Source organism: Perca fluviatilis, chromosome 20, assembly GCF_010015445.1.
Source record: "Perca fluviatilis chromosome 20, GENO_Pfluv_1.0, whole genome shotgun sequence".
Lineage (NCBI taxonomy): Eukaryota > Metazoa > Chordata > Actinopteri > Perciformes > Percidae > Perca > Perca fluviatilis.
In genome coordinates, this window is record NC_053131.1 from 31,037,737 (window position 1) to 31,049,753 (window position 12,017).

At 40.3% G+C, this 12,017-nt stretch overlaps 1 protein-coding gene across 1 annotated transcript in view; it reads left to right on the top strand.

The window, feature by feature from the left end:
- Window positions 1-1,158, top strand: part of rragd (ras-related GTP binding D) — a 58,926-nt gene extending 57,768 nt beyond the window's left edge. Inside the window, exon 7 of the mRNA XM_039786276.1 lies at window positions 764-1,158. Within this exon, the coding sequence (XP_039642210.1) occupies window positions 764-798 (35 nt within the window). The 3' untranslated portion in view covers window positions 799-1,158. The remainder of the gene's footprint in view (window positions 1-763) is intronic.
- The last annotated feature ends 10,859 nt before the right edge of the window (window positions 1,159-12,017 follow it).

Below are 12,017 nucleotides of genomic sequence, written 5' to 3' on the forward strand. Positions count from 1 at the left end.
CAATGTCACTGGTTTTCAGTTTCAACTTTCTGTCACTGTTTTGGCGGAAGGGAGGGAGGGGCCTGAGGGGAGAGACAAAGAGGGCGTGGTTTACAGGTAATTTGCATGTGATTTGCATACGTGAGAGCACTGCCCCACAGGCATCCTCACAGATTACCTATATCTGCAATGGCTTCCACAAGTTCACCTGGAACCTCCAAATCTAAGTGAGTCTGTTTTTCTCTGCCATTTTTTTCACTTAGAAGCAGGCTGGTTTAGTGTTAACTTTTAATGTAGGCCTAAGCGGTGTTGTTTTGGCAGAGGTTAGAACTGTTCTCTTCATCCATGGTTAGCACACGTCAGCTAACTTGTGGCTAATTGTAGCTAAGTCTCCCATCGAACAAGCGCTAACGCTAGCTAATACCACATCAGCTAGCCCACTTGGGGGTTGAAAGTGATATTAATAGTGCACTGATGTGCACTGATGTGTCAGTCTTTAAGAGGGTCACCTGCTAGATCCCTCCAAACCACTATATATTTGTACCACGCCTCCAGAGGGACCTTGACACTTTACCAGACTTCTCCAGGACCCTGTGCAGCTTCAAAATGTTGAATTAAACCTTCTTTTTTTATTTTGTTTGGATATTTATTATGGCCATATGTGCATAAAAAATAAAATGCACACCTAAAGTGTGCATTTTATTTACAAAAAAAAGTGTAATTGTTTTGTGAAGTATTATAAAAGCAACTGCAGTCTTTTAATAACATTACTTGTCAATTACAGGATATACAAGATCTTTTCTTGGAGGGGGACCATGACAGTGACAGAAGAGTCTGCCAGTGGAGTACTTTTACCACCCATCCAGTGCCCTCTGAGGCTGCAGACCATGGCAGAACTGAGGGCAGCCATTTACCCTGTGACTAACTCCTAGTACAATGGCGGATAGCTTTGCAAGACTGCACTTAACTATGTGATTCTTCACACATAAACATGGCAGGATAACACAGGAAAACCATTTTGTTGTTTAAAATGACACATATCACTACTACTTTATATGTAGTACTGATTTTAATCCTTAACAGTTTTTGAAATGACATGCATTTACACTATGGACTCCAGCAAAACAGTTAAATCTGTACCTTTTCAATGAATAACAAATAAATATATTCAAGTAAGAATTTGACTCTATATTTCATAACAAATTACAGTAAATGCAATGATAATGCATATGAGGGTTAATGTGTACTGGTCTATGCAAAAGGGTACAAGTCCCATTTCATGACTTAAACCAGTGTAAAACAGTGTAAAAGTGTAAATAGTCAAAATCCACAGGCTGATGTTGCAGAACTTCCTGAAGCCTTCTCAGCAGTCTCTCCATAAACTGCCTCCCAGTCGAAGGTGCCTGTAATTATACACAACTTAGTGAAATCAGATGAGAAATGTAAAGGTTATGCCTTTAAGCCAGAAATACCTCAGACATACTAGTTTTTGTTTACAGACAAATTTATACATTTATGTCCAAGTAAACCTTTAACCGATAATATCAGTTAAACAGTTATAAAAATATTGTACTGGACTGGTTTACATGATAATGTTAACTGTTATGTTCAGTTAAGGCAGTTTTCAGTAACTGTGTTTTCCCAGTTTTAGGAAATGTCAGTGAACGTTCTGCCTGTGTGGCTTCCTAGAAACCTGTCAGTCAGCAGCTATACTTGTGATTGGAGGATAGTTATGGGGGAGGGCGTTAACGTTCCGTGCCTGTGTCGGCAGGTAGAGAGAGCGGAGCTTCGTTCTCTTAAGACATCCATGACGGAGCTAATGAGAGCGCTAGCCGCAGTCAAGCCTCGTGCACCAGCAATAACACTGGCCTTAGACTTATAAAGGACACGAATTACTGTTATTATAAATACTAGATTATAGAAGATAGATTGACATCCCCAGCCGGAGACTTAGCTACAATTAGCCACAAGTTAGCTGACGTGTGCTAACCATGGATGAAGAGAACAGTTCTAACCTCTGCCAAAAAAACACAGCTTAGGCCTACATTAAAAGTTAACACTAAACCAGCCTGCTTCTAAGTGAAAAAAATGGCAGAGATAAACAGACTTACTAGATTTGGAGGTTCCAGGTGAACTTGTGGAAGCCATTGCAGATATGTGGTTATAACACATGGATCTGTGGATGCCTGTGGAGCTGCCTTCTCTCCCAGTAGCCTATGCAAATTACCTGTAAACCACGCCCCTTTGTCCCTCCCCTCAGGCCCCTCTCCCCCAAAACAGTGACAGAAAGTTGAAACTGAAAACCAGTGACATTGTAAAAATCCTGACGCGCTAAAAAAAAACTGTTACTGAAAAAAGTCAGACATCAAGAAAAAATGTAGATTGACATTGAAAAACCTATCATAATACAAACAAATGTCAAAGTGAAATAAAATAATAGCATTGTGAGATTATTACTTTTTGATGTTTGTGTTTTATATTTCAGTTCAACATTTTTCAGTACCAATATTTGTTGTTTCAATGCCAATTTTTATTTTCAATACTACAGGTTACTGTCACTGTTCTAGCTCCATAGATAACCCCTTGAGACGTACCATCTCGTTTTCGAGGGGGTCCTGAGCAAAATACAACAAAAAAATTGCAGACATACAAACATGATAAACAGAACAGAAACAAATAGCCAAACAACAACAAACTCAAAACAGACAACAACAAAAAAACACACACACACACACACACAGAGCCTACAATTACAACATAAGAAATAACAGAGAATAATGATCATTCAAAATATAGCCAAGCGTTACTGTAGAAAGTCAGTGAGAGTAAGTGGTTCAATAAAGAGAGAAGAGTGAGGAATGAGATAAAATTGGAGAGTGTTAAAGTCTACATGTACAGTTAGTTTGAAAGTGAGTTACCAAGGCATGTTTAAACAGTCTGAAAGATGAAATGGAGCGAATATTTACTGGTAAGTTATTCCAGTCAGAAGGTGCTTTGAACATAAAAGCATTTTTTTTATATGGACTTAGAAACATTAGGTACTGAAAAGAAAAGCTGTACAGTATGTCTTAAATGATGAGTGGAGGAAAAAGGCCAGACTGAAAAGTTGAAAGGATATTGTTTTCATTAAGATAGCATGACAGTTGATTATAAATTAATTTTTCAAACACTTTAACGACAAAGCATATGATAGAAATTGGTCTATAGTTGTTGAGCTCTAGTACATTGTAATGCGGGAACATTTTCCGATACTGGGTAATTCATAGGTAGACAAAGACATATTGAAGAGATCACATAGAGGATACATAAGTACATGAGATGATAATTTTAAGAATATGGCTTCGATACCATCCAACCCAGAACAATTACTCATTTTAAGATCATTAATAGCATTCTGTACCTCAACAGGTGTGATAGTCCGAAAAGAAAATACGCTGTTAATAGACAGTGGATTATTTGGTTGTAAATGACCACAAATAGGTGATTCAGGCACTATAGAAGAGACAGGAGAGCATGATCTGGCTGCTTACTCCATATAGTCTCAGTCGCCTTAAAAAGTACAATCTCTGCTGCAGTCTATTGCACAGGTGGTCGATGTGTGTTTTCCAGCAGAGAAGATTGTCTATGTGGACACCTAAATATTTGTAAGACGTTACCTGGATGATTTCCTGATTTTTGATGACAACTAGCTCATGGTCAATCATTTGCCCTGGGTCAAGGATCATTTCCTGTGTTTTTGTGACATTTAAAATAAGATGGTTGGTGTCACACCACTTGATAAAGGGGTCTATCTCATCGTGGTACACAGAAAGGTTTATGTCCTTCTGGAGAATGCTCAAAATTGCTGTATCGTCTGCGAATTTTATAATATAGTTATTTGGGTGTACTTTCCTGCAGTCAATGGTATACAATGTGAAAAGTATGGGTGATACCACAGAACCTTGTGGGACCCCGTGTTGCTATGTTTGACCTCTGACTTAACTTGCCATTGACTTTCACCTGTTGTGTCCTGTTAGTTAAAAAAAAAGAGTAAAACCATGTAATCAGGGCAGGGTTAACATGCATATCAATTAGTTTCTTTAAAAGCAGATAGGGTTGTACGGTATTAAACGCTGAAATCGATAAATAATATTCTAGAATAGGTTTTTGTATCCTCAAGGTGTTTAGAAGTAAGATGTGAAATGCAGAGGATGGCATCTTCAGTACTGCGGTCATGTTTATAGGCAAAGTGCCACGTGTCCAACACTGGCTCAACCTCTGCCTTAAGCTGGGACACTACACATTTCCCAAGGCATTTCATTACAATAGAAGTCAAAGCTATGGGTCGAAAGTCACTATTCACTGAGGCAGAGGGGTTTTTAGGGCCTGGTGTTATGATGGATTTCTTCCATAAAGCTGGGACGGTGTGCGTGTCCAGAGACTGTTGGAATATTGGACACCATGCTGGTGTTAGTTCCTCTGCACAGTTTTTGAGCAGAAAAGCTGGTAGTCCATCTGGGCCTGTTGACTTGTTGTATGCATTCTTAATATTTCCGTAGCATTTATCTAGGATCTTATTATTTCGGGTGTGGCATCTTACGTATTGTTCAAAGCCTGGTAAAACAGCCTCTGGCTTACAGTGGTTAAAATCGCCTAAAAAGAAGATTGGTGCTCCGGGTGTGCGCTGCAGCTGTTCATGTGCGCACTCTGCTATGCAAGTAGCGGCTTTACTTGCATAGACGCTGGGGGGGACATAGACAGCAACTATGATAATATTGCCAAACTCCCCTGGGAGGTAGTGTGGTCTCAGGGATATACAGAGCAGTTCTATATCCAGGCTGCATGTGAAGTCTCTTATTGTATACTGTCTGCACCATTTGTCACTCATGTAAATGCACAAGCCTCCTCCGCTCCTCTTGCCGGATGTTACTGAGGAGCTGTTGGCTCGCACAAGCGAGTAACCGTCCAGATTGAGCAGAGAATCAGGGACTCGTTGGTGAAACCAGGTCTCGGTAAACACAATCAGTTTTGATTCCCGGAATTCAAAGCAGTTCCTTTGGTTGATTCGAAGTTCATCCATCTTGGGCATCAGCGACCGCTCGTTGCTCTTGATTATTGATGGTAGTGGTGGTCTCTGATGCCTCCCCGCCTTCCTCGCTTTCGCCGCGGCCGTGTGGCTCGGTTGACAGCCGACTGGAATGGTCGGAGGGACAACAGTGTATCTCTGGAGTATATACCTCGTAGTCCGTATTCCCACTGTGTTGCGTGGCATGGAACTAAAATGATCACTAATGATCATCAGAGCCAACAGCAGGCCAGCTAAGTGTAGGCTTGATACCATTGTTCGAGGCTATTGTTTTCCACGTTCGTGTTGCTGTCAATCAAACGAAGCGAAGCGCACTTGTAAGAAAAAGAAATCAAGGAGCCCAAGTCGCTACAGAGCTGCATTTAGAAGTTGTCGTGTGTAGTCGTGCAACAGAAAACTCCGATTGGACAGATAGTCTAGCTAGCTGTCTGGATTTACCCTGCAGAGATCTGAGGAGCAGTTAACCATAGTCCTCACAAATCCACCGGAGATTAGAACGCCAACACAAAGGAAGCGGAAGATAACGGACATCCGGCCGAAAAGAGTGACATCCGGCGGAATTTCCGGCAGCACATCCTGAATGTGGAACATCCTGGATGTAGACAAGATTCATCATAAAGAAGAATGTGGTCGTCAGATCGAAAAGAGTCCCCCGGTTAAATGGCACTGGCACTCCACACAAGTCTGCGCAAAAGGACACAACAGCTACCGACATCCCCGCCAGCTCACACTTGCCTCAGTGCCTCCTCTGACATACAGATGGACGCCGAGATGGACTTGCTTGTCCCCTTAGTCAGGATCGTAGCCATCGGTTGTAGCTGATAGGCATCTTCACCTTTTCGTGTCTTAACTCTGACGTTTACATTTGAGAACTTGGCTGGCTAGCAGAGTCTGGAGGTGACTTGTGCTGATGAGAGACTCATAAGCCACACGCCATCACCCTCCAAAATCAAACATATAACACACGAGTATTTACAGAAAGATAAATAGACAATTCAGCAAAAGAATTGCGGGGCTGACGGAGAGGCAACTGGAGAAGTCTCCACCTTCTAGAATGGGGACTGAGTCAAAACAAACTACTGTGTGTGTGTGTGTGTGTGTGTGTGTGTGTGTGTGTGTCTGTCTGTCTGTCTGTCTGTCTGTGTTTATGGTAATGAAGGAACATGTCATCCAGATGGGATTTGTTGACAAAAAAGAGAAATATCTGACTTTGAAGGACCTTTGCACATTGATCTTATAGTATTACAACTTTTTTAGAAATGTTTTTGTCTGTTGAGTTGAGGGTTGTCAGTAGCCTCCTGGATTGTTTGACAGCCGGCTATTTGCTCGTTGAGCGGTAAAAAGGACAACGGATTTGGAATGGAATTGGCGAGTTGATTGGCCGCCCATCATGTCTGACAGATTTAGGTCACTCTACTGTTCTGGCTAAACTCGAGGGGGCTTTTGCTGTCTTTTAAAGTAATCCAGAGACGGCTGAGGAGAGCTGTGTGTGAAGGTGAAGCTCTCGCCTACCTGTCAGTCTGTGTTTAATCATCCAGCTGCAAAAGCTGTGGGAAGTAACAGAACAAATGACTTGGGTGATGCAGTCAGGTTTGAATCACAGGGTGTCCGGGCTCAGAGTCGGGGACATAGTGAGGAAAGCAGAATTGACTCTTTGTTGTAGTAGTTTGGACATCAGGGCCGCATTCACAAAGGAGGTCTTAGGAGTCCTCCCGAAAGGCACTAAAGGTTTAAAACAAAAGGTTTCCTCTTACTAAACTCCTCAGCTAAGAGAAGGGGTCGGGATGACCCTGAACGTAATCACTGTAATTTCATTTATGTATTTATAAGAAAGGCTTTTTGCTGAAAATTCAGGCAGCGTGCAGGATGTTTATGCAGACATAGACACCACCTAACACTTCTGGTGGGTCATAAGTAGGGTTGGGCGTAGGGTTGGATTTGAACAATTCTGATTCCAATTCCGATTCTTCTTTTCAATTCCGGTTCTTATCTATTCTCGTTTCCGGTTCTTTGAGGGGTGGATTTGAAATGGGTCACATGCCTATTTTCACAAATAAGAGAAAATTATTCAATGGTGGGTTGCAGTTTTACGGGGCTTTTTCAATGTACAATAAAGCCACACTAGAGCGCTGCTTACTGCGCTCCAAGGCTGCAACACAACAAGCGCCTGGCCGCTTCGGAAACCAAAACTTGCACATGTTAAATTGGGAAGCGATGATCAGATTTGAAACCAAATCCTCCAAACGATTCCAATAAAGAAACGATTCCACTGGAATCGTAATTTTTTAAACGATTCCAAGTAGGAATCGGTTCTCAATGCCCAATCGTAGTCATAAGTGATGGAGAGGGATTACTTTTGTATTAGTCTATACATTGTTTATGCAACCCGTTCTCACTCCCAACTCATAAAATACTGACGCTTGGTCAGTGGCTCTCAGATCACCAACAATCACCCTTTAGCGTTTGTATGGGACGCCCCCGTAAGATGACGTAGTATTAAGAGCGAAAACGGTAGAGAGTAGTATGAAAGACCGAGTGGGGTGGTGGATGGGTCAAACAACACGGGACTTTAACCCTGCAGCCAGGGGTTCGTGTCCCGTTCTTGTGCCGCGTGTCAGTTAAACATATGTCCCGGCCCAGAGCGTCAAAAGGTGACGCCAAGAGCCCCAACTAAGCACGTCTAAATATGATGCCAAAAGCCTAGACGCGAGTCCAAAGAGCGTCAAATAGTGATGCCAAGGGTCCCGACCAAGCGCGTCAAAACGTGATGCCTAGAATCCTGACCAAGCGCGTCTAAATATGACGCTAAAGGACACTTTTTGTGTAAATAACAAACGCCAGAGGCACCTGACCTAGGGTTGCTTTTTGGCACGATGGGAGTGAGAATGTGTTGGTTTATGAAAAAAGCATTGCATATTTTACCTCTCATGAAGATTCCAACATATCTAATCCATGCTCGTTTTGTTTCAATAAATTGTAAAATTTCATGACCAAAGTGGTAAACGGCAACAAGAAAACCTTACAAAAAAGGTTGGTTAATTCGGCCATTAATTTGGCCAATCATTTGTTCAATAAATATTAAAATCACCAATTTGAACAACTAATTCTTCAACCTAAACCAAAATCAAACTGATTCATATGAGTGTTTTCTGATCTGGGACCTCTATGGTTAATATAAGTAAAGATGGAAAGATGGTTTTCATGGTTAAAAGAGACAAACGTTGGCAAGAAGACAGAAAGCAAACAGCAGTTTCTGATGGAAATGTCAGGAAAACACGTTTCAAATGTTCTCCATAATTAAACTGTTAGAGGTAGGAACTGGGAGAGGAAATGAGGAGAGGAACTAATAAGCTGAGAGCGTTGACATTTTGAGCTCCTCACTCGGCACGATAGGAATGAATTAACTTTTACAGATAAAGACAGGTTCATTTGGCTTTGGGCAGATTCCGCACATCCCCGTCGCAACCATCTGACATTCCTTAATTAGACCGTGGCGCTGTAACAGCTCATTAGAGAGTCGTCTGATGGTAATGAAGTGAAACTGTGGGGACATCAGCAACATGAACACCAGACAGTACACTCTAAGAAATATCTGTGTGTGTGTAACTGACTCTAAGGAAGGTGTAGTAATAAGGTAACCACTTCAGAGCTTTATTTTATTAGTTTCCTCTTTTCATATTATGAGTCCTTTATTTTGGCGCCTCCTAGCGGAACGGTAATCTTGCATCTAAAAGGGCGGGACTAGTTTGTGAGACGCACGCACGGAAGTAAGGAGGAAGAACACATGTAGCTCTGAAATCGTATAAAGCTCTAGAAAGGGGATAATTAAGCACCTAGCTGGAACGGGAACAAGGTATTGTGTGTTTGATTTGTTAAATGTTTGTGTGCAGTAATATGGAGTTTAATCTATTCCACTGCGAAGTGTTTAAATGCGTTGTTATCTCTTTGTTATACAAAGTCATGCTAACATTAGCTTTTCGGCATTGTGAATACTGACAGAGGTAACGCCACGGAAATGTTTTATGAATGGTCATAGGTACGGTTAATGTGGCCTTCGGGTAATGTTTATGTTTGTAAGAGCTAATTTTATGTTATTTATCCGTCCTGTAGCTCTTACGGTGTTTCATGAAGAAAAGGTGTAAGGAAAGAGAAGGTATATTTCAATTAAATTGTATTTAAAATCATAAAAAGAGTTATCTCGAGACACTTTACAGATAGAGTAGGTCTAGACCACACTCTATAATTTCCAAAACTCCAAAAATTCCAGTAATTCCCTCAAGAGCAAGCATTAGCAGTGGCTATTGCGAAAAACTCCCTTTTTGTCTGGCTGGGGGTTTGCCACAGTGTGTTAAAAGTTGTATGACTGTATATTTTACTGCTCATATTATGCTTTTTGGCTTTTTCCCTTTCCTTTATTGGGTTATATATCTTTGTTTGTGCACGTTATAGGTTTACAAAGTGACATCATGGGGTGCGTTGAGTTCGGCGTCATCCAAGGATTCCAACTGTGATGTTCAAAATCGGGTTCAAAAGTTACATGGATGCAACGCCAACTTTGACCCATTTGGTGGCGCTAGACCGCTTGTGGTGCAGACCTAAAACTTGGTGAAATGAATTATGGGACTGTCCCAAATCATTGAGCCAAATTTCACAACTTTTTACTGTACGGTTCTATGGGCTGCCCTAGACTCCCATGGCAGAGGAAAGATGTGTAATAAGTAGAATTATGAACCTGAAAATGAGCACAATATGAAACAAAAAAGCATACTCACATGTCCGCGAACACACACACACACACACACACACACCATGTTTGTTTTAGTTAGCTTTTTTTTGCCGTTTGTCGCTCTTTTCGACATTTTCAGATTTCAGAAGTTTGAGTCCTTTCTGTTAATGTAGGGATTTATTTTTTAGAGTTGTAGGCTCAGTGACAGGCTCTTATATTGTTAGAGTGGAAGTCACTGAGTTACTAAACTGTCCTCACTCACAAACCAACATGCAGTGGTGGAATGTAACTAAGTACATTTACTCCAGTACTGTACTTAAGTACAAATGTTGAGGTACTTAAACTTTACCTGAGTCTTTTCTTTTCATGCCACTTTCTACTTCTACTACAGTGGCTAGTTTTTTATACAAATGTTGCTATTTATTGCTAACGTTGTTGTATTATTCATTGTTGAATCTTATTTTATTGCATTTATATTTTAATTAGTATAATAAGTTTTTACTGTACAGCACTTTGTCACCTGGTTTTGAAAAGTGCTAATATACAGTAGTTATTACTACTCCGTTACATTTCAGAGAGAAATATTGTACTTTTTACTCCACTACATTCATCTGACAGCTTTAGTTACTAGTTACTTTACACATTAAGACCTTGGCACACATGTAGTTTATAAAATGTGAAACTACCCAACAATATAACGGCCTACAAGTCCAGCTGAAATGATTAAACACACAAACTGTTTGGATCCTTTCCGGTTTCTAAAATGTGAGGATTTTTCTGCATCGAGTACTTTTACTTTTAATACTTTAAGTACATTTTCCTGATGATACTCACATACTTTTACTTAAGTAACATTTCCAATGCAGGGCTTTTACTTGTAACAGAGTATTTTTTACAGTGTGGTATTAGTACTTAGTAAGGATCTGAATACTTCTTCCACCACTGCCAACATGCTGTATACAAACATTTTACCTAGCGCCAGCCACATTTTGAATTCAAAAGGTATTTATTTAGAGGCGGACAAAATCACATAACATTTTGAATGAAAATATTGTGCTGTTGTCATATACAAACCTTGTTTATCTTCTAAATGCCAACTGTTCATGGAGCTTTAAGGTTTAGGTTTTAATCCTCTTGATTTTTATATTAAAGACCATTTTGATACTATTTATGGCGATAACCTTTCAATGGATTTGCTTTTGCAATTTCCGCACACACGAGGGAATGATATATGCACGTACTGAAGATGATGAAGAGTTAGCTTTTGGGTTGGGTTTGGGCTGTTTTGTTGCACACATTTGGGCTCAAATATGATTTAGATTGACTTATTTTCACATTTGATTTGTGACCCTCCCCAAGGAGGTTATGTTTTCCATGGTTGTCTGTCAGCAGGATTACAGAAACACTTAGGAAAGATTTTCATAAAAGTTGGTATGAGGGTGAACCCATTACATATTTGAGGCGGATCTCAATCATGGGGTTGGAAGATAATTTATTTTTAACTTTCATTTACAGTACAGGCCAAAAGTTTGGACACACCTTCTCATTCAATGTGTTTCTTTATTTTCATGACTATTTACATTGTAGATTCTCACTGAAGGCATCAAAACTATGAATGAACACATATGGAATTATGTACTTAACAAGAAAGTGTGAAATAACTGAACTTATATTTTAGATTCTTCAAAGTTGCCACCCTTTGCATTTTTTGACAACTCTGCAAACCCTTGGTGTTCTCTCAATGAGCTTCATGAGGTAGTCACCTGAAATGGTTTTACCTTCACAGGTGTGCTTTGTCAGGGTTAATTAATGGAATTCTTTCCCTTATTAATAAAAAAGCAAAGGGTGGCTACTTTGAATAATCTAAAATATATATATTTTGTTAAGTACATAATTCCATATGTTAAAAAAAAAAAAAAAAAAAAAAAAACATTGAATGAGGTGTGTCCAAACTGTTGGCCTGTACTGTACATTGCGAGATTGCGAGGCCATTTGTGCTGCGTTCGTGTGTGTCTGAATAATCAGAAGAAGAATTCCTGATCCTATTTCATGGCTCACTTGATCTGCTTCCTTTGCTCTTCAATGTCAAGTAAAATACCGGAAACTGAAAATCAACGTGTTGCTGAAACAGATTTTCGTGTGTCAAAAAGCGACGCTTGGTCAGGTGCCTTTGGCATTTGTTATTGACACTAAATCCGGTTACACACTGGCTGCGTGGCGTGAGCGTGGCGTTTCTGTTGCGTGACA